Source organism: Nuphar pumila, chromosome 15, assembly GCF_984573655.1.
Source record: "Nuphar pumila chromosome 15, dmNupPumi1.hap1.1, whole genome shotgun sequence".
NCBI lineage: Eukaryota > Viridiplantae > Streptophyta > Magnoliopsida > Nymphaeales > Nymphaeaceae > Nuphar > Nuphar pumila.
Window position 1 is genome coordinate 84,206,552 of NC_143263.1, and position 22,112 is coordinate 84,228,663.

The 22,112-nt window shown below is 37.9% G+C and overlaps 1 protein-coding gene across 2 annotated transcripts in view; it reads left to right on the top strand.

Moving 5' to 3' along the window:
• ALA3 (aminophospholipid ATPase 3) overlaps positions 1 to 22,112 on the top strand; it is a 177,269-nt gene extending 155,157 nt beyond the window's left edge. For both annotated transcript variants that reach the window (XM_089989343.1, XM_089989344.1), the window contains exons 23-27: positions 19,441 to 19,662; positions 19,764 to 19,931; positions 20,063 to 20,425; positions 20,514 to 20,620; positions 21,482 to 22,112. In XM_089989343.1, coding sequence (XP_089845469.1) covers positions 19,441 to 19,662; positions 19,764 to 19,931; positions 20,063 to 20,425; positions 20,514 to 20,620; positions 21,482 to 21,785 — 1,164 coding nt within the window. In that variant the 3' untranslated portion in view covers positions 21,786 to 22,112. The remainder of the gene's footprint in view (positions 1 to 19,440; positions 19,663 to 19,763; positions 19,932 to 20,062; positions 20,426 to 20,513; positions 20,621 to 21,481) is intronic.

Here is a 22,112-nt window from a genome sequence, read left to right on the forward strand (position 1 = left end):
AGCGAGACACACCTGACACCGGAACCAAGGACTGAAGAGGAAGCGACTCTAACGAAAAGGGAGGAATCGGCAGAGGAAGGATATCACCAAGGCTCTCCTGTAGTCTGGGAGTAGTACTTGAAAAATAAGGAATAGACTCAAAGAAGGTAACGTCCGCACTAACATACTCTTTATGAGATATAGGGTCGTAGCAACGATATCCTTTTTGGTTCTTAGGATACCCAAGGAAAACACATTTAATAGACTGCACAGCAAGTTTATCTCGATCCAGACCCAGCTTATGCACAAAACACACACATCCAAACACTTTAGGGGGGATAGGGAAGAGAGGAGCCTCTAGATGGAGAATTTGAATAGGGATCTGGTCTTCTACAGAGCTTAATGGCATGCGATTTATCAGAAAACCAGTTGTCAGAACCGCATCGCCCCAGTATGAAGCAGGCATATTGGATTGAATCATAAGGCATCGAGCAACATTAAGGATTTGTCTATGTTTCCTCTTAGCCACCCCATTTTGCTGGGAGGTATGGGGGCATGTAAATTGAGGTTGAATCACATTACCAGAATAGAATTGAAGTAAGTCTTTGGATTTGAACTCAAGAGCATTATCAGTGCGAACAATTTTAACACATACATCGAATTGAGTTTTTATCTCGGCAATTAAAGATTTAAGAATGACAGGACCTTGAGACTGATCTTTTAACAGGAACACCCACGATAACCTTGAGAAGTCATCAACAATAACTAGATAATAACGACACTGAGACCTATTCGGAATCCTACTCGGACCCCACACATCGACATGAAGAAGATCAAACAATCCTTGACTTGACGGACTCTGACTAGTGGGGAAAGAGCTTTGACAATGTTTTCCCAATTGACATGTTTCACACTGAAAAAAAAACTGAGGGAGGTATATGAGGAATGACACGACGAAGTTTTGTCACTGGAAGGTGACCCAAACGATGATGCCACAATAGAGGACTTGAGGATGATGTACCAACAGTATAGGTCGAAACTTCTGGTTGGTGTAGGTAATACAGACCACCTTCCTCATAGCCGCCACCAATCTTTCTCCCCGTCAGCAAGTCCTGAAAGGTGCACCCCATAGGATAAAAAATCACTCTACAATTCAAATCTTTTGTCATTCGACTGACGGATAGTAAATTCTGTGGAAACGAAGGAGCATGAAGAACATGCGACAATTGAAGAGTAGGAGTAATAGACATGCTTCACTGCCCTACAATTGGGGAAGAACTACCATCAGCAAGACGTACCCCTTTTTGACCAGTCACAGGTTTTAAACCCAAAAAATTACTCGAATTTCCGCACAAGTGACCAGAGGCTCCAGAATCAATGATCCACCTATCACCTTGACCAGATAGTCCATCACCTGTCGAGCACACAACCTCCGCAACAGAAGAACTACCATCAGCAAGACGTACCCCTTTTTGACCAGTCACAGGTTTTAAACCCAAAAAATTACTTGAATTTCCGCACAAGTGACCAGAGGCTTCAGAATCAATGATCCACCTATCACCTTGACCAGATAGGCCATCACCTGCCGAGCACACAACCTCCGCAACAGAAGACTTCGAAGTAGATGATCGTAAAGCAAGGAGCTCGTCATATTCAGCCCTGCTAAGTGTTACATAATCATTGGAGGAATCTGCATCTGATTTAACCACTTGAGCCATAATATAAACAATTGGCTAGATTCACAAAATCAAGGAGCAACCACACGCGCACACCCACAATCAACTACGAACCCGACTATATCAAGTTTTGATTTCACCAATGAAATCTGAGAAAAACGACTTGCTACTATTCAGATCCAAACTTAAAATTTTTAAAGAACCTTGACCAACACCTTCCACCTCAACCGCGGATGGCTATTGGTTGCAAATCAAGATCACACATCCAACACGATAAAGTTGTGTCTGGTTTTCAGACTATCACATATCAGTTTTTCGCGACTACACAGTTTTCCACACCAGAGATAAAATCTGGACAGGCTTCAAGTGACACAAGGAATAGCGTGTGTTATCATCACGCATCAGCTACTAAGACAACCAGTAGCAGAACTCAACACAGAATCCCTCGACAAAAAAAAAATCCCACAAACAAAATATTTTCCCACACTGCAGGGAATCACGCTTGCTGCTTAAAAAAAAAATCTGCAATAAGTTAACATGCTGCTTTCACAACACATACTTTCCAGCCAAACAGATCACGATACAACAGGGTGCACGACTGCTAACAGTGTTGTGAAAAGCGTTGAGGCGTAGCGAGGCGCTCCACCAAAATCTGAGGCGAGGCGTAAGCCTCGAGGAGCAAAGCGTAAGCCTCAAAAAAAAATTTAAACTTAAAAAAAACTATAAAAATGATCTAAAATTATAAATAAATAAGAAATGGTTTATTGATGAAGCGCCAACCAACACGAAATAAAAAAATCTCAAATAAATACGAAAAAAAATATGAGATTAACATGTAAAAGTAACATAAATGGCAAAGAACAATAAACATCCACTTGAGCCTTTTTCTATAGCTACAATTGGAAAAACCAAAAGGAAATAACACACAAACATAAAAGCAAGAACTGTGGAAGGTGAAGTCCACTGAACATTACAAACAAGAGAACAGTAAAAGAGAAAGGTCCCATCAATATACTAGAGATAAATTGGGTCGTTGATCCTTTTCCCTTGGTACCAGAAATGTGGACAGCCTAAACACACAACGAATCAAATGAGTGAGTTTAAGGAGGGGAGAGAAATTCAGCAAATTCATGTCAACTATTGTAACAAACATAAATAGAAATTTCAAGCAATTGCACATAAAGATTCAAGCAGCCTAGCATGCAATATGGTGAAAATTGGTCTTCAAAAATATCAAACAATTTCTCGAGAAAGAAAAAATCTCAGCGACAACAATGAGCCAATGTATTTCCATCGATGAAGAGAAGAACATAAGACACAATCGTTATGTGGGTGAGTGAAAAAATCAGCCTTTGGATGTAATCGGAAAAAGCTTTCTTTTGGAAGCACTAGACATAGTGGTGCTCTGATCTCGAGTGGCACCTTAAACTCGAGATGAGGGTTGCCAAGGGAGCGGAGCAACCGCTTCATCTTGCCCAAGGTGATAAACCCAGAAAATTGTTACCGGAAAACGCAGAGGTCGCCGGCGGCGAGTGGTGGCCGGCGATAGCAGTGGCGGCGGCGAGTGGTAGCACGATGGTGGTTGCGAGTCGCTGGCACGGCTGTGAGTCGCTGGCGAGTGGTCGCACGGCGGTGGCTGTGGTCGCACGGCGATGATCGGCTACGGGTGGTGGCCGGCTGCGAGTGGTGGTCGGCGACAGCAATGGCGGGGGACGAGAGGGGACAGAGTGGAGAGAGAAGGGGCGAGGGCTTTCCCTCGCCCCGAAGCGCCTATGTCTTTTTTAAAGACACAGGCGCTTCGATCTTTCGAGAATACGGGCCCGGATCCGGGTCGAACTCGGGTCCGAGCCATCCGATTTTTAATGCGCGCCTCACTTTGAGGCGCGCCTCGCCTCAAGGCGTACGCCTCAAGGCGCATGAGGCGTACGCCTTAACGGTGTTGCGCTTTTTAAGTGCGCCTCAAGGCGAAAAGGGTCTCGCCTCGAGGCGAGGCGCGCTTTTTGCGCCTTGAGGCGCGTTTTTAACAACACTGGTTGCTAATATTCATCTTCTGAAATCTACCAACAAAATAGAATCTGAGATAAACTCACCATCCAGATTCACAACTAGCGATAACTTGAGCACGCAGAAACATAGGCCTTCAAAGAACTTGGCAACAATACAGTGCAGGAAATTACAGCATCACGACAGAGATAAACACAGCAAGGAATCACGGCAGGGGATCACGGCATCACAGCAGAAAATCAAGGCAGAAAACCACGATCCACACGCCACAGTCAACTTCCACGTCAATCTTCAGCAGACCCGATCTCCACTTGATGGGTAGCAGCTGGCGACTTCAACCATGACAGAAAATCGAAGACTTGATTTTTTTCCCAAGCCTTCCTAACAAACATACCCAGATCTGATTCCTCCCCCTTTTTTCAGATCTTCACCCTGTACACGACGAGTTCTGGCACCCACGACCATTGGGTCTTCATCCACCTTCCAGATCTGGCTTCAGATGTGAGTCATGACCTCCAGTCAGATCTTCATTGTCGTGACTAGGTCTGACTACAAATCTGTCGCCAGATCTGATCTTCACCAAGAGGCGTTGATCGCTGATCAGCAGAGGAGCGATATCCACCAAGAGGTTTTATTGCTTGAAGGAAACTGAGATTGGAGCTCAGGCACCCAAGATCGCACGTGGCTCTGATACCATGTTGAAAGAAGCACCAAACCCTAGGTAGAGAGAGAGATAGAGGGAAAGATAGAAGAGAGAGAGAGGGGGAGAGGGAGAGACGGCTGCACAGAGAAAAACACTTCACCCTTTCATTAGGGCATCTCTCTATGTTAAATAGAGAGAGGCTAAAAAGACTAATTACATCTAAGCCCTTTATGAAAAAAAAATAATTTCAAATAACCTCTAATATAAAAAGACTTAACTTAAAACCACCTATTCTCAACAAATCTTATGTGAAAAAATACAAACAAACAAGTTTATAAACTTGCACCATTTAGAAGAAAATCCAAACTAGTGAAATCTTTTATACCAAAAGATCTTATTATGCAATAAACATAATATGAAATTTTAAATAATGCATATTAAGATTCTATATAATGTGGGAAGTTCTTTTAAAAGATCTTTCTTGATGAACACAATGGTTCATACAACATACCACAAAATTTTTTCAAGATTCTTTAAATAAACCAAAAGCATTGAAGGACCTTTACAATCCTTTTTTTCACAAGGATCACGGAATTATCACAAATAGTTATCATTAACAAGAACCACTTAGGTTCATACAAAAAAGAAAGACAAAGACTTAATTCAAATGTGAGAAATTCATATTCAAGAATTACCAAATTCATATATCAATTTTTCGCAAAAAGTGCACTTAGACACAAACAAAAGAGAACCTCAAAACAAATTAGGTTTCATATGAGAGTCAAGAGTATTAAGCAAATACCAATAATACTCATTTAGCATGAAAACATATATAATTTTATAAGTTAACTTGTAAGTTAATCACGAAACAACTGTGCAAAAATCATCAATCTTGCATAATTGAAGACAATTTTGAAAAACATCACTATATAAAGGATTCTTCATAAATTACTATTATATCTGATGGGTAATCGATGAAGTGTAGAGAAGTATGTGAATTATCACAATCCTTCACATACTAAAAAATTTCAATCTCAACCCAACTTTCTTTAAGAGCTTCCTACACATATAAACGAATTTTATCACAACCATGTATGTTCATTCATGCAAAAATCTCTATATATAGAAAATGTTTGTGTATAAACACAATGCTAACAAACAAGAAGTGTGCACAAAGGCACAAGGAGAACTCTCACAAGTGCATAAAGGCACGGATACACATGGACAAAGACATGGAAAATATGAACTTCAAGCTTTTAATACTTGAAGTCAACATAATAATAAAAAATTCATAAAGCCATACACGAGTTCAAATAGAATTGACATCAAATTTTAAAAAATAAATATGATATATGACCCATTTTTGAGCAATCATATATCTAGAAAAAAAACAAGTTTACCAATTTTTAAAAGGAAATATTTTAGAACATACGAACAAGTGAAATGTGATATGTGAAAAGTAAGGGTTCTCAAGTACCACAAACACTAAATGTGCAAAACATAATGATAATGAAAGCACATGCAAGAAAATAATTTCATAATGCATAATACTTTAAGAAAAGGGATACATACCGAAAAACTTCAAGAAAGAGAAGAAAAACAATGAATACTTCACCATTCTTTGAAGATACTTCACCATTCTTTAAAGTTTCTTGAGTGAGACGCTTTCCGATGTACCAAGAAACAACCCGATCACAACCTCACTCTGATACCATGTAAGAAAACAAAGGGTTCAATAATGAATCCATAAATGCACACTTAAGGTGCAAATACACAAACCCACTAAGTGTTAGAAATTATGGATTCCTCCCTGCCATACACAAGACTCAACACAGGTTGAAGGGAAAACACGTAAGGGCTGCATAATCCTCATTCAGAGGCTGTGGTATTAGGCTTCCCATTAAATACACATTGTTACAATTACTAGGGTACAAAAATACCCATCATACAATAAAGGTAAATTACAGTATGCCATTAATGCTATTAATGAACATGTGCTGAAATCTGTAATTAGATAAACACGAATTGGGTTTGGATAAGATCCAAACCCAGTTCGTGAATGATGACTTCTTTTCATCCTCCCTCAAGTTGTACATGGTTTTGAACCATGAACAACTTGCCTTTCAACATCCAGAATCTCTTTGATAAGCCCTTTGGTAAACAAGTCAGCAACTTGATCAGTAGTCCGAACAAATTCTGGTTCAATTTCCTTCTCTTCGACTTTCTGTCTTACAAAATATTGATCAATTTCAATATGCTTGGCACGACTGTGGTAGATAGGATTGAATGACATGTTGATGGCACTTTGATTGTCACATAAGAGAATACATTTAGATATTGATTCTCCTACTTCTGTCAATAGATGTCTGATCCATGTTACTTCAGCTATAGCAGCTGTCATTGATCTATATTCAGCTTCTGTGCTTGACCTGGCAATAGCCCTTTGTTTCCTACTGCTCCACGAAACAAGATTTAGGCCAACAAAAACACAATATCCTGAGACTGACCTACGCTCATCTGGATCTTCTGCCCAGTCTGCATATGTGTAAACAAGAAGTTCATGCCTGTGACGTTCATTCATACTCTTTCTGTATAAAAGACCATCTCCAATAATTTTCTTCAAATATCGGAGAATATGTTTAACAACTTTCATATGTCCAATATGTGGTTCATGCATGAACTGTGATACTTGATTGACTGAATAGACAATATCACTGAATAGACAATATCAGGACAAGTAAAGGTGAGATATTGAAGCATCCCTACTATCCTGCGATATCCTGTAGGATCCTCATACAAATCTCTATCTTGGGAACTGAGTTTCTGATGAAGTACATTGGGCGTGCTTAGAGGCTTGTAATCTTTCATACATGCCTTTACTTAGAACATCAATAATATATTTATGTTGGGTAAGTGTCATGCCTTCAATAGTTCTGTCAACTTCTACTCCAAGAAAATATCGCAGCTTACCAAGGTCCTTCATCTTGAACCTGTGATTCAGGAGTTCTTTGACCTGTTCAATATGTTCATTAGAGTTACCTGTAATGATAATGGCGTCTACATATATCAGTAACAAGGTAACTGTGTCTTTACATTTGAATATAAAAAGAGAATGATCAAGAAGAGATCGACTAAAATCATATTTCTCTATTTCAAGAGAAAAACTGTCAAACCAAGATTGAGAGGCTTGCTTCAGACCAGATATAGCTCTCTTTAATCTACACACATATTCTTTGGAGTTTCCTTCTGCATACCCAGTGGGTTGCTCCATGTACACTTCCTCCTTTAGAGTTTCATATAGGAATGCATTTTTTACATCCAATTGACTGATAATCCATTGATGCTCAATAGCCAATGATAGTATGATTCAAATAGTGCCCATTTTCACAACTGGACTGAAGGTTTCATCATAATCTTGTCCTTGCTCCTGAGTGAATCTCTTGGCGACTAGTCTAGCCTTATAGCGCTCAATAGTATCGTCCGGCTTATACTTTACTTTATACACCCATTTGGACCCAACCATATTTCGTTCGTGTGGTCTGGGAACAATCTCCCAAGTGCCACATTCATGAAGAGCCTCCATTTCTTCATTCATAGTTTCAATCCATCGCTTAGAATTTGCTGCTTGATAAAATGTAGTGGGTTGATCTTCCTTACCTAAAGAAGTTAAGAAGAGTTGAAAATCTATAGTGAAATTCTCATAACTTACCCATCGATCAATAGGATGTCGCGGTCGAGTAGATCTTCTGGGGACAGATGATAGAGTAAAATCGGAAGAAGAATGCATCTCCTGATCAGAATTGGGGAGAGTTCCCTTCTCACGTCGAGAGTAAATAATGCCTTTATACCTTTCGGGAGGCAAGAGTGGATCCGAAATGACATTGTCCTGAGTCCTTTGTACCACATCGGACATGTGGCCCTCAACTCTTTGATTACATTCTGAAGGGCAAACATCACCAACACTAGAAAAGAGATCAGAGTTCAACCAGGGGTGATAAACTTCAATTTTAGGGAGATTGTTAACATTGCGGTCAAAATTCAATTTATCAAATACAACATTCCTGGATATTTTGATACGCTTGCTCACGGGATCATAGCATATGTACCCTTTATGATCATCAGCATACCCAACAAATTTGCACTTCAAGGCCTTATCCTGAAACTTGTATCGCATTGAATTGTCAACATGAGCATAACATACACACCCGAATACTCGCAAATCATGATAATTTGGATGAACACCATGTAAAGAAAAATAGGGTGATTTGTTTTCCAGGATATTCATGGGCAACCGGTTGATGATATAAACGGCTGAATGAAAAGCTTCTGCCCAGGAGGTAACCGGAAGGTTACTGTCATGCATCATGCTCATTGCACTCTCGACAATATGGTGATGCTTTCGTTCAACAATCTCATTTTGTTGAGGTGTATGAGGGCAAGACACCTGTGTATGTATTCCATTTGTCTGGAGAAAATTAATAATGTCATTTGAGGAGAATTCACTCCCTCCATCACATTGGAAACAAAGGATATTATCAGAGAATCGATTTTAAACAAAAGAATGAAATAACTTGAATGTTTCAGATTTGCATTTCATAAATAAAATTCATGTATACTGAGAATAACTATCAACAAAAATAAGATAATATCTAATGCCAGATATGAAAGAAACTGGGGCTGGACCCCAAACATCAGAACAAATAATTTCAAAAGGTCTTGAAGCTCTTTTATTAATAGAATGAAATGGAAGAACATGACTCTTACATTGAAGACATTTAAAACACTTTTTATCATTGACATTGAAACTTAAACTTGACTTGGGAATAAGGCTGCTTGAAGCAAGCTTTTCAATGAAACCACCACTACAATGACCTAGACGACCATGCCAAAGATCTGGCTTATTACACTAAAAAAGACTAAAAACATTCTTAGGAGGAACTGAGGAAGAAGATGATGTGAGCTTCAAGGTGGAAGGATTTTCTTAGAACACGTACATATTTCCTTGTCGTTTTCCTTCAGCGAATGTTTCCCTGGTATGAAGGTCCTTGACACGAACAGAAAAAGGAGTAAACTCAACTGAAGCATTGATGTCATCTACAAGCTTAGAGACAAAAACAATATTTTTCTTGATATTTGGAGCATAAATGACATTTGAAAGAGCAAGAGGAGAGGTAGACATAGGAATGACAGAGTTTCCAATGTGCGGAATACGATGGTAAGACCCATCTCCAGTGACTATACTATTTCTACCAACATAAGGAATAAGAGTTAGGAGCTTACCAGCATGACCAGTGACATGAGTGGCTGCACCAGAATCAACATACCAAGTGCCCTGATCATTTTGTTTCAAATTCAATTTAGCTAGAGCAGATAGTAATAACTCCTTGACTTCGCCACTATTTTTCAATTTGTCTGGCACTTTGTTGGTTCCTGGTTGTTCGCCTTTATTTTGAGGGTTAAACCAACAATTAGCTTTGATATGCCCCCTTTTATTGCATAGAAAACATGTTGGTATTAATCTTTGCCTCTGTCCATTGGGTGGAATATTGGGTGTAGGTAGGATGCCACAACTTCCTTGTCCATTTCTGTCTTGACCCCCTCTTTCTCGAAAATCAAACCTACCACGTCTTCGTCCATAGATAACTCTTGTGGCAAGGACATCATGTGCTCCAACTTGGGCATGAGTATCTTCAGAAAATCCCTTTAAGGTCATCTCATACTGTAAAAGCTTGGCACACAGATCTTCAAATATAGGTAAATCTGACAGACACAATAAAGAAGTAACCATCATATGATAATCTGATCCCAGTCCACTCAAAGTTTGTTGAACCATATCTTTATCGCTAACTGCGCATCCCACGATGGCCAACTGATCTGTAATGGTCTTCATTTTGTTCAAGTACTCCATGATAGTCATGGAGTCCTTCCTCAGCATTTGAAACTCTTTCTTTAAAAATAATACTCTGGCCTGAGAAACTTGAAAGTATGTCTGAACCAATCGATGCCATAATTGCACTGCGGAGCAGTCATCTGGAATTGCCACAAGCACTTCCTGTGACAATGTAGAAGTAATATAGGCGACCAACGCCTGATCTCACTTCATCCAGGACACATACTTTGGATTTCTAACATAAGTAATAGAAAGGTCTCCCTCACCATTCTTTGCTTGCGGTATGAACCTTGGAGGAACAGGAACAAAACCATCCAAATGTCCAGAAAGATCCTGACTTCTTATGAATGGTATGATTTGTCGCTTCCAGGTTAGGAAATTGGAATTGGTCAGTTTCTCAGACACGAGTTGACTAAGAAAGTTTGAGGAAAGACAAGGCTGAGAGTGAGGAAAGGAATCCATATTCTATCAAAACCAAAAGAAATAAGAAAGAATAGGGAATAAGAAGATGGCTTTATATTGAATTGTAATAAAATTCAGAAGAGAAACTTGATATCAAAAAATTTTGCTCCCACCGTCCTTTTTTTTTTACCCGAGACAGGAAGCCAGAACTATGCAGTGAGAATCTGTTCTGAATTAAAACTCAATTAGAGGGTCACGTTACCTTGAAAATAACGTATTTTCTTTGAGAAAATGAGAAAATATAGATAAGCAGTGCAAAAACAGATTGCGCAGGTAGAAAAGGAGACAGATCTAGTGCAAAAACAGATTGCACAAATAGAAAACAAGTCAGATCTGGGATCACTTCCAGATCTGAATCGGATGTGCCCTCAAGGTGCAAAAGAATATGACATGATCTAATTGAAGCTTTGAAATCACGCAAAGACCAAATGATTCAAATCTGATCTTGTGTGATTTTCTGAAACTGCTGATATATAAGAACACGTGCAACAGTGAGAGAGTATGGAGACGTGAGCAGGAAATCAGCAAACAGAAAATCTGGGTTTTGTATGGGAGAAGGAAATCAACAAAACAGCAAACAGAGAATCTGTTAGCAAACATAAAATCTGGGCTTTGTATAGGAGAGGGAAATCAACAAAACAACAAACAGAGAATCTGGGTTTTGTATAGGAGAAATATGTTCGGCTTCGTATGAAGGAGGAACCGTAAAGGGGAAATCAGTTAGAGAGAAGGTAGAAGAAAGGAGATCTGTAGAAGAAAGAAGAAGATCTAGGAGATGAGGGAGCTTTACCGTTCATAAGAAGATCACGATCCTTAAGGTTGGATCTGAGGCTCTGATACCATGTTAGAAATCATGGATTCCTCCCTGCCATACACAAGACTCAGCACAGGTTGAAGGGAAAACACGTAAGGGCTGCATCAGAGGTTGTGGTATTAGGCTTCCCATTAAATACACATTGTTACAATTACTAGGGTACGAAAATACCCATCATACAACAAAGGTAAATTATAATATGCTATTAATGAACATGTGTTGAAATCTGTAATTAGATAAACACGAATTGGATTTGGATAAGATCCAAACCCAGTTCGTGAATGATGACTTCTTTTCACTAAAGGGCAACCAAAAGCACATAAAGTGCTAAACCCATAAACCCACAAAGAGGTTAAGCCAAAAGGCTAAAAGAATATTTCTTTATTATGAAAAATAGGGTAAAAACCCTTTTACAATGGAGCTAAAGCTCCCTCAATTATCTTCTAAATACAAGGGGAAGTCCCCTATTTATAACAAAAGAGGAGCCACTTGGAGGGGCTCCAATGTGGTCGTTGGAGCCCCTCCAACGGTCACATTTGTCTGGAGCCCCTCCAACGGTCACATTTGTGACCGTTGGAGGGGCCCAACGACTACATTGGGCCTCCCAAGGTGGATACAAAAAGAGAAAAAAAGAAAAAAAAATGTAAAAGTACAACCATATTTCAATTGAAATATGTGTAAAAGGTAAAAAGACAAAAATACCCTTGTCGGTTTATATATATATATATATATATATATATATATATATATATATATATATATATATATATATGCATATTGAAGGGTTACATTTTAACAGATACATTATCGTGGGGGTCGACCCTTCTATGTACATTACAAGGCAACAAAAAAGAAAACATAACAAGGTAAAAAGTGCACCTAATATAAATGTTATGTACAAATGAATGGTATTTAAAGGGGCAGTTCACAAATGGCAATACAATATTTTACATAACTCTTAACACTCCTCTTCAAACTTGGGACGATGCAACAAAATCATTTTGAGTTTGGAAATGAATGAGCTGAAATGTGGAGCAAGACTCCTAATCAAGACATATGTGATCTGATTCTTTGAGCTCACATTTTCTAGAGCAATAAAACTCCATCTTCATAGGTCTTCCTTATATAGTGACAATATATTTCAATATGCATGGTTCGCTCATGAAACTCAGGATTCTTTGCAATATGAATAGCACTCATATTGTAAGAAATTCTTGTCAACAATGGAGACTCCCAACTCACCCAATAACCATCATATTCAAATAATCTTAGCAATGACTTGATCCATAGCTTTATATTTTGCTTCCACTGTGGATAAGGCAACCCGCTGTTGTTTCTTGCTTTTCCATGTGATCAGGGAGCTTCCAATAATAATACAGAAATCAGTAATAGAAAGACGATCCTTAGTAGATCCTTCAAAATCAACATCACAAAATGCTCTCAGAACTGTGTTTGATGATAATGAAAAAACATATCATAGTGCATAGTGTCTCACATATCTGATAGATCGCCAAATCTGAAAAAATCCAGAGGTTATTTGAGCTTGTAACAAATTAAAAGTTCCTCCTGCTACTTTCACGTGATTTATAGGGTTCAACAAACAATCAATATTTCACGATCAAAGGTGTAGTACTACTACAACTAAATGAATTGTCTTGAGAGCGCTCATAAATTGACTGACTACATGAACTTCTTAGGTAATTTTTGATCTGGATAATAGTCAAGTATGTGAGACTTAGCTCCACACCATCTGGAGCTCTCATATTCAGATTTGTTTCCATAGGAAAATTGACTCTTTTTAAATCATTTGTCAGCCTTGCCTTTACCACCAAATCTGTTGCTTATGTTGGGACAAGTACAATCCCCTTTTAGAGTGTGCTATCTCCAGACCAAGAAACTATTTCAGACACCCTAAGTCTTTCATCTCTAAAAAGCTAGCCAACTTCTTCTTGGTCTTCTCAACTCTCTTCAAGTTATCTCTTGTGGGAATCATATAATCTACATAGAGAAGTAATCATTTTTCAAGCACAATGGAAGACATAAACAAGGCAAGGTCATGGTAGCTTTGCTCAAATCCAAGAGATTTGACTATTGAACTAAACTTCTCAAACCAGGCGGTCCCTATTTGAGTCCATACAATGGTCTGCATAGTTTGCAAACTCTACCCTTTGGATTTGAATATCCTTGTGGCACTTCCATATACATGTATTGTTCCAAATTGCCATTCAACAAGGCATTCTTGACATCCAACTGCCATAGATTCCATTGGCGTACTGCAAACCATAATGAGTAATATACAGATAGTAGTCATATGTACTACTGGAGCAAAGGTTTCAACAAAATCAATTCCATACTACTGATTGTAACCCTTTGCTATTAATCTTACCTTATATCTTTCAATTGACCCATCTGCCTTGGTCTTTATCTTATAAACCCACTTGCTCCAAACAATATTCTTCCTTGGTGGAGGTTTTATCAATTTTCATGCATGCATCCTCTCAAGTGCACCCATTTCTTGATGTTTAGGAGAGAAAGACTCATAGGATACAAACCGAGGAGGAATCAAAGTTCTAGAGCTTCTACGTACCTCAGAAGGATTAAGAAGTGAAGGTGACAACTTAGACAAAGACTCGAAATTCTAGTGCCTGGATTCAACTGACAAAAGAATAAGATTACAATTGACCTCTTCTCTTATCACTGGATCTACCTACCTGATCCATGAAAGGAATCTCAACAACATTTTCATGTCTTAAGTAGGTTTGTCCAAACCAACCATCTCTAGGTTGAATCTGCTCCTCTTGAACCTCCACATTTTCATTTACACCCTCTTTTTCACCAAAATGAACCAAGAAAAACAAATCAAACTCATCCCTTATCTTTTCTCCATTCTGGTTGAAATATGACATATTTTCATGAAAAATGACATGTCGGGATACCCGCACTCTCTTTCCAATATAATCATAACATTTGTAACCCTTTTGACCATTGGCAAAACCAAGAAAACAACACTTTATAGTTCTAAGAGACAATTTATCTCTCTATCTATCAAGTAGAAGAACAAAGCATATACATCCAAATACCCTCATCCTATCATAATTTGGAGTTTTTCTATACAATTTCTGAAATGAGGATATACCTTTAAGCACACTTGAGGGCATATGGTTTATCTGATGGATACTCAACTGAACCGCATCTGCCCAAAACGCTTTGGGCACTTCACCTCTAAAGATAAGAGCTCTTGCTATCTCCAAGATATGTCTATTTTTATTTTCAGCCACTTTATTTTGCCCAAGAGTGTAAGGACATGATTTTTGGTGATCTATACCTTTTTCTTACAAGAATTTCTCAAATACACAACTGATATATTCACCACTAGAGTCAATTCAAAGTTTCTTAATCTTAGCCGCAAATCAATTCTCAACCATAATACAAAAGCTCTTAAAGATCTCAAAAGTTTACTTTTATTTTTCATAAAATATAACAAAGTAAATATTGTACCATCATCTATAAAAGTAATAAAATATGAGATCTCCCTTTTGACAAGACCAGTGAGGGATCCCATACATTGAAGTATACAATATCAAAAGGACTTTCTGACTCTCTATCACTAGACACAAATGGCAAGGCATGACCCTTTGCCAACCTACAACTCTCACAATCTCTAATATAATTGGACACAACTAACTAAGGCCCACCAATAATTCTTGATGACATTAATTTTTGCAACTTAGAGATGAAAATATGACACAGTCTTTGGTGTCATAAAGTAGACTCATCTATCACTGCAACTCTCAATTCAATCCCAGATCTCTTCTACCCTCTCGTATCAAGATAATCCAAGTAGTATAAGTCTTCTTTTCTATGGTCAATCCCAATCTTCTTCCCTGCTAACTGATCCTGCAGTACTTGCATCACGCCAATCCAAGTTGTACAAGTCTCTTTTATGGCCAATCATAATCTTCTTCCTGGCAACTGATCTCTATCACTAGACCCAAATGGCAAGGCATAACCCTTTGCCAACCTACAACTCTCACAGTCTTGAACATGACTGGACACAACTAACTGAGGCTCCCTAATACTTCCCGATGACACTAACTTCTGCAACTTAGAGTACAAGTCTCCCAATCCCAATCTATGGCCAATCCCAATCTCCTTCTCTGACAATTAATCCTGCATCACACAACCAATAAGAGATATTGTAACCTTACAATTAAGCTTAGTAATTTGATCGCCAAAAATAAGATTCATAGTAAAAGATGGGACGTGATAAACTTGAGAAATATTAATCTTACTACCAAGATAAGAGTCAAAAGTAATGGAAGTGACTTTTGAAACAAATATAGAAAAACCATATCTAGTACAAAAGGTGTCATTGTAGTATTGACATTTGGTTAAGATAGGCTCATGGGCTGTCATATGACACGAAGCTCATGAGTCTATTAATCAACTTGAGGAGCAACCTGAGATACTTGAAACGGCAGTACCAGAGGAAGAAGCAGGAGTAACTACAATTGATTGAGCAAGAAGTTGCAATTGTTGGATCTCTTGTTGTATCTTTTCTAACAACTGAAGTTGACCACTACTTGATGGTTCTGAGGCTCTCTCAACTAAAAAACTAACAAACTAACAAATTGAGCACCAATACTAGTGTGATCATCCTTGGGTTTAGTGCCCTCACCATCAGAAGATGCTATATAAAGTTATGAACTTTACCTTTCGTTTTCCTGAGAGTTGGGCAAAAGTTTTTTATGTGCCCAAAGTTCTTACAATAGTGACATTAAATAGAGCTCAAGTCACCTCTACTGCCAAATATGCTACCCAATTGTCGAGGGACTACCATAACACTGTCACTAGATGAACAAGTTCGAAGAGACTTTATCTTGGTCTCTTTTGCAATCAATTCAGCTATAACATTGGTGACCGAGGGTAAGAGTGGATGATGTAGTATGACACTCCTCACTCCATTAAATTCTGGTCGAAGTGCCATAAGAAACTCGATAACCCTAGCCGTTTCCTTGTATTGATCAAGAAGCCTCAAACAAGTTTGACATGAGATGCACATCTCACACTTCTTACATTTTGTTTAACCCTCCATGAGTGCAAGTGCATTTCAAACTCTTTACATATCTGAATAAAATTTCTCAATTGACTTGTTTCTTTAACACATACTCATTAATTCTTGAGTGTGCTGATATTGTCTAGCCCAATTCTCTTGCTTATAAACTTGCTTAAGATATACTCAAGCTTGTTTGGCCTCTTGAAACTTGGAGAAGTTCATAGCTATTCTTTGTTATACTTAACTTAGTATCGAAGCCTTGTCCTTTGCATTATTCACAATCCATTCCTCTATAGCTTTGTCAAAATTAACATCAGTGGGCTTTGAGTCTCACCTTTATGCCATTCAAGTATCCTCTAAGCCCTTTTTCTACTATCACTGCAATCATAAAGTCTGTCCACTAAGCATAGTTTATCTCGTCAAGCTTTACGGGAACAATATGTATGCCTTCTCTCTCCATACCTCACCAACCCCCGACTACAAGGAGAAAAAACTGTGCACAACAACCACAACTGACAATAGCTAAGAAAGCTACAAGTCTGAAGCAACAAACAAACAAAAATGCAGTAGCAAAAGAAGACTAACAATAGGTGTAGCAACAACCAAACTAGGCCAACACAACCAAGACCAACACAATGTTACCTCCACCGATTTCTTCCTTGAAGGCTTAACTTCACACTACCATGCAATCACAATAACACAAGGAACCACAAATCTGAAGCAATATGCATATAACAGTGCAGCAACAAATAAACTAGGCCAAACACATCAGCAAACTTGGCCAAATACATCAGCCAAGCTCAATACAAAGCTACCGTTCCCTATTCCTCACGCGAAAAATTGTCGTAACTCCTAAAATCCATAACCAAATCACACCAAATTTGATTTCAGGCTCTTCTAATGCAAAAATGACCCAAACTATATCAATCTCGCTCCTTAAAACCTCAAAATATGGACAGAATCCATAGATTCCCAAATCTGTCCAGATATGAACCCCAAAATCCAGAAATTCTTAGAAATCACATAAAAAATCCAAAACTTACCCAAATGACATGAGCTTTGCTTCAAACAACTCCTAAAATCATCAACTACATGATGCTCAGTTCAGCTTGTTCAACCTCAGCCACCACAGCCCAGTTGTTGGGTTGGATGCTGACATCATCCCCTCGATCATGCCCTTCAGTCTTTGGGTCAAATCTCTCCTCCTCTCTAACAGCACCCACTAGTCTCTCCTTGCTGCTAATAAGGTTCTGATACCATATTAACACTGGAGAAGCAATGGAAGAAGAAGACCTTCATTCATGCTAACAAAAGAAGCGGATACATTATCGTGGGGTTCGACCCTTCTATGTACATTACAAGGCAACCGAAAAGCAAACATAACAAGGTAAAAAATGCCTCTAATATAAATGTTATGTACAAATGAATGCTATTTAAAGGGGCAGTACACAAATGGTAATACAATATTTTACGTAAACTCTTAACAGTGACAATATGTGTTCCAAGTTGGTTAATGTATCTGGCTGGTTAGGTTGATTGCATTGCTTCTACTTCAGTTTGCGCTCCCATTCATTGCCCTAAGAAGAAAACAATAATAATAAAACATAATATCAATCGTACAGGGTGGAGCTTGAACTTGAGCATGCATGAAGGTATCAGAAGCCAGACTTGTGTGCACAAAGCTTCTCCCTGATCAGCTCATTTATATCCTTAAATGGAACCAATATTTAGGAATACAGCTCCTCAAAGTTTTGCAAATGTATTTCCTGACATTGTCTTGTATTCTTGTGAACCCTCTAACAGGCAATATACCTGTGTTACTGCGAGATCTTTATGATGGCATTTCGTTGTTGCTAAGCATATGCTTTTGTTATTTATTGCTTAATCTTTCCCTCTTTCATTTTATTCTGTAGATTTAGAAAACCCATTCCATGACTCTCTCTCTCTCTGTGTATATATATATATATATATATAGATATAGATATGAAAAATATTTGCTACTAATGAAGGCAATAAGCTAGAAATCATTTGTGCAAGTTGTATCAACTCAATCTAACCACATAGATGTGTTCAGCATGGTTTGTTTGCTAAGGATGAAGCCTTGGATCATTCTTTTCTGATGTAAAAACGTGATCTTTTTGAGTAATGGAATTTTGTCACATTGTGGGCCATCAATTTTTGAAACCATTTACTTTTCATAATAACATGATTCAAAACAACTTTCCTACTAAAAAACCCATGTAGATCACATCCGTAACATTTGATCCACCAAAAATTGGAAATTTTTGAAGAGTGATTTCTACTCATTAGTTCCTTACCTTCATTAGCAGTGATCACTCTTTTCTTAAAAAATTCCCAATTTTTTGTAGATCAAATGTTACCGCTGTGATCTACATGGTTTGTTTAGTAGAAAACTTGTTTTGAATCATGTGATTATGACAAGTAATTAGGATTTTAAAGGGGTCCAAAAATCAACGGCCCACAATGTGCCAAAATTTCATAACTCAAAAGGTTGCATTTTTACATGAGAAAAGCATGATCCATGGCTTGATCCTTAGCAAACAAACTGTGTTGAACGCATCTATGTGGTTAGACTGAGTCGATACAACTTTCACCTATGATTTCTAGCTCATTAGTTCCGTACCTTCATTAGCAGCCAATATATATATATATATATATATATATATATATATATATATATATATATATATATATATATATATATATATATATATATATATATATATATATATAGTCCACAACATGAAGTAGAGGCATCCTTAGTGCTAGTTTAAGAAGGTTTTTCTTTATTTTCATTGTTGATGTTATGGGTATAAAAGGGTCTGCAATTTTATTACCAGATCTATTAGGTATCAATTTCTAGAGGTGAATTTGACAGTGATTTGCCATTTTCAGGTGACAAGCCTAGTTAAAAATGGTGCTCGAAAGATCACACTTAGTATTGGAGATGGTGCCAATGATGTGAGCATGATTCAAGCTGCTCATGTTGGTGTTGGCATAAGTGGATTGGAAGGGATGCAGGCTGTCATGGCTAGCGATTTTGCGATTGCACAGTTTCGTTTTCTTACAGATTTACTTCTAGTGCACGGGCGTTGGTCATACAACAGAATTTGCAAGGTCATACCTTTTCCATTAATTCCTTTCTCACTATAGTGGATAATCAGATGTATTTTGTAATGTTAAAGAGTTCTTATCTTGGTGCAAATATTGAAATGTAGGTTGTCACATACTTCTTCTACAAAAATCTTACATTCACATTAACCCAGTTCTGGTTCACCTTTAGAACTGGCTTTTCTGGGCAGCGATTCTATGATGATTGGTTCCAATCATTGTACAATGTTATTTTTACAGCTTTACCTGTAATCATGGTTGGACTTTTTGACAAGGTACCTTGTTCACTGATAAACTATAGCTACTGTTGCTTCCCCAATCTTATATGTTGTTTACAGCAAAGCTATTTTCGACTGTTGGTGTGAGCAAACAAGTGTCTTAAGGTTTTGTTTTGGGATTTTGTCAGGATGTGAGTGCTTCACTTTCTAAGAAGTATCCTCAGCTGTACAAAGAAGGCATAAGAAATATGTTTTTCAAGTGGAGAATTATTGCAATTTGGGCATTTTTCTCCTTCTTTCAATCGTTAATATTGTATCATTTCACCACAGCTGCCAGTCATAAAGGTCTAAATGCGTCAGGCAAGATGGTTGGTCTTTGGGATGTGAGCACAATGGGATTCACGTGTGTAGTTGTAACAGTAAACTTGCGTTTGCTCATGGCATGTGATGTGCTGACAAGATGGCACTATATTAGTGTCTTTGGAAGCATTTTAGCATGGTTTGTATTTATTTTTATATATTCTGGAGTTATGACACCGTTTGATAGACAGGTAAGTGTTTCCTTTTGTTGGTTACATTTTTATGCTTGAACTAATTTAAATTTTAAATGGCCTGAGTTCATTTTTGTTGTTATTGCAGGAGAACATATACTTTGTCATTTATGTGCTGATGAGCACATTTTATTTTTATCTCATGCTTCTGCTTGTTCCAGTAGTTGCGCTTCTTGGTGACTTCTTATACCAAGGGTAAGTGTTGAGCTTTTTTTTCAGTTTATTGGTTTAACTTTTTTCTTTTCTTTCCTATGGAATATATAAATGTTCATACATCTTGAGGTCCTGAGGATCCAACTATATAGGAAACTGGAACCAAAACTGTACTTATGGCAGAGCTTACTGAGTTTCTTATTTAATCATTGGTTCTTGTTAATATCCATGACTTTTAATTGATCTTAACAAGTTCACCAAATTTTTTCCTAGGGATATTTCAGTAATTTCTGGAAATGATTTGGTCTGTGTTTCATTAGTATTTTGAAAGTTTGTAAAATACTTTTTAGTGCTTTCTAAACTTTCAAAGGCATCCTCCCTGATGATGATCAATGTAAAATATTAACCTAGAATCTCAGCTTCTAAGATCCAGTAAAAGCACATACGCCAACAGCTCCAATCTTTACAAATAAAAAAATGAATTTCATGCATTGAGAATCTTGAGCAAATATAACCATGCAGATGTCCATTGTTTATGAACATTCCATCCAATCTGCATTCTTATTTGATTCTAGGTAAATACGTGTAGTGGGTGTAATGATGATAGTGTGAGATGGAGTGAGAGCAGTCATGTTTAGCAGTGTATTTTTCTTGCTTTGCATGTGCGCGTGTATTTCCGCACATGCATGCTGGTTGAATATTGTTGCAAATGAAAATTCTCTTGCTAGAATCTGTTAAGGGATGTGCATTTGCAAATGGTTAAGGGCTTTACAACCTGGCGGTTTGGCCTAGGTATTTCTGAGGGCATTGTTTGCATTCAAAGTTTCCTAAGCATCTTCCACAATCATTTCAAACGTACGACTGCTTATATGATGTCTAAATGCATAAAGCTTCACTCTGTAGGCTTCAGAGATGGTTTGCACCCTATGACTATCAGATCATTCAAGAGATGCACAGACATGATCCTGAAGAATCAACCAGGACAGAGCTATTGGAAATTGGTGGACGGCTAACACCAGATGAGGAAAGGGCATTTGCAATCGCACGGCTTCCACGTGAAACTTCAAAGCACACAGGTTTTGCTTTTGATTCTCCTGGATACGAGTCATTTTTTGCTTCACAAGCCGGTGTTTTCATCACTCCAAAGGCTTGGGATGTGGCACGCCGGGCTAGCATGAGATCCCAACTGAAGATTCAAAAGAGCTGATAGCCTTCCTAAGCTGCTGCTGCCTTTTTTTCTTGTGTATCATTAAAACATGTGTATCATATTTTTACCCCCAATTTTTCCATGGGCTTGCTTCATTCTTTTTTTACCTCTTTCCTTTACTCCATGTTTCTTTTTCTCAAGATGTGGTCATGGGATCATTATCACCTAATGGGGTATATAATTAGATGCTTGTAAGAATTATTAATGTTGGCATCCCTTTCTGTAAATATCCAACCCGAATGTTCATTTTTGTATGGAAAATGTAAACAATGCCTCCAAAAAGATTCCTTTGAAAATATACTGGTGCAGAAGTGAATTGAACGTTCA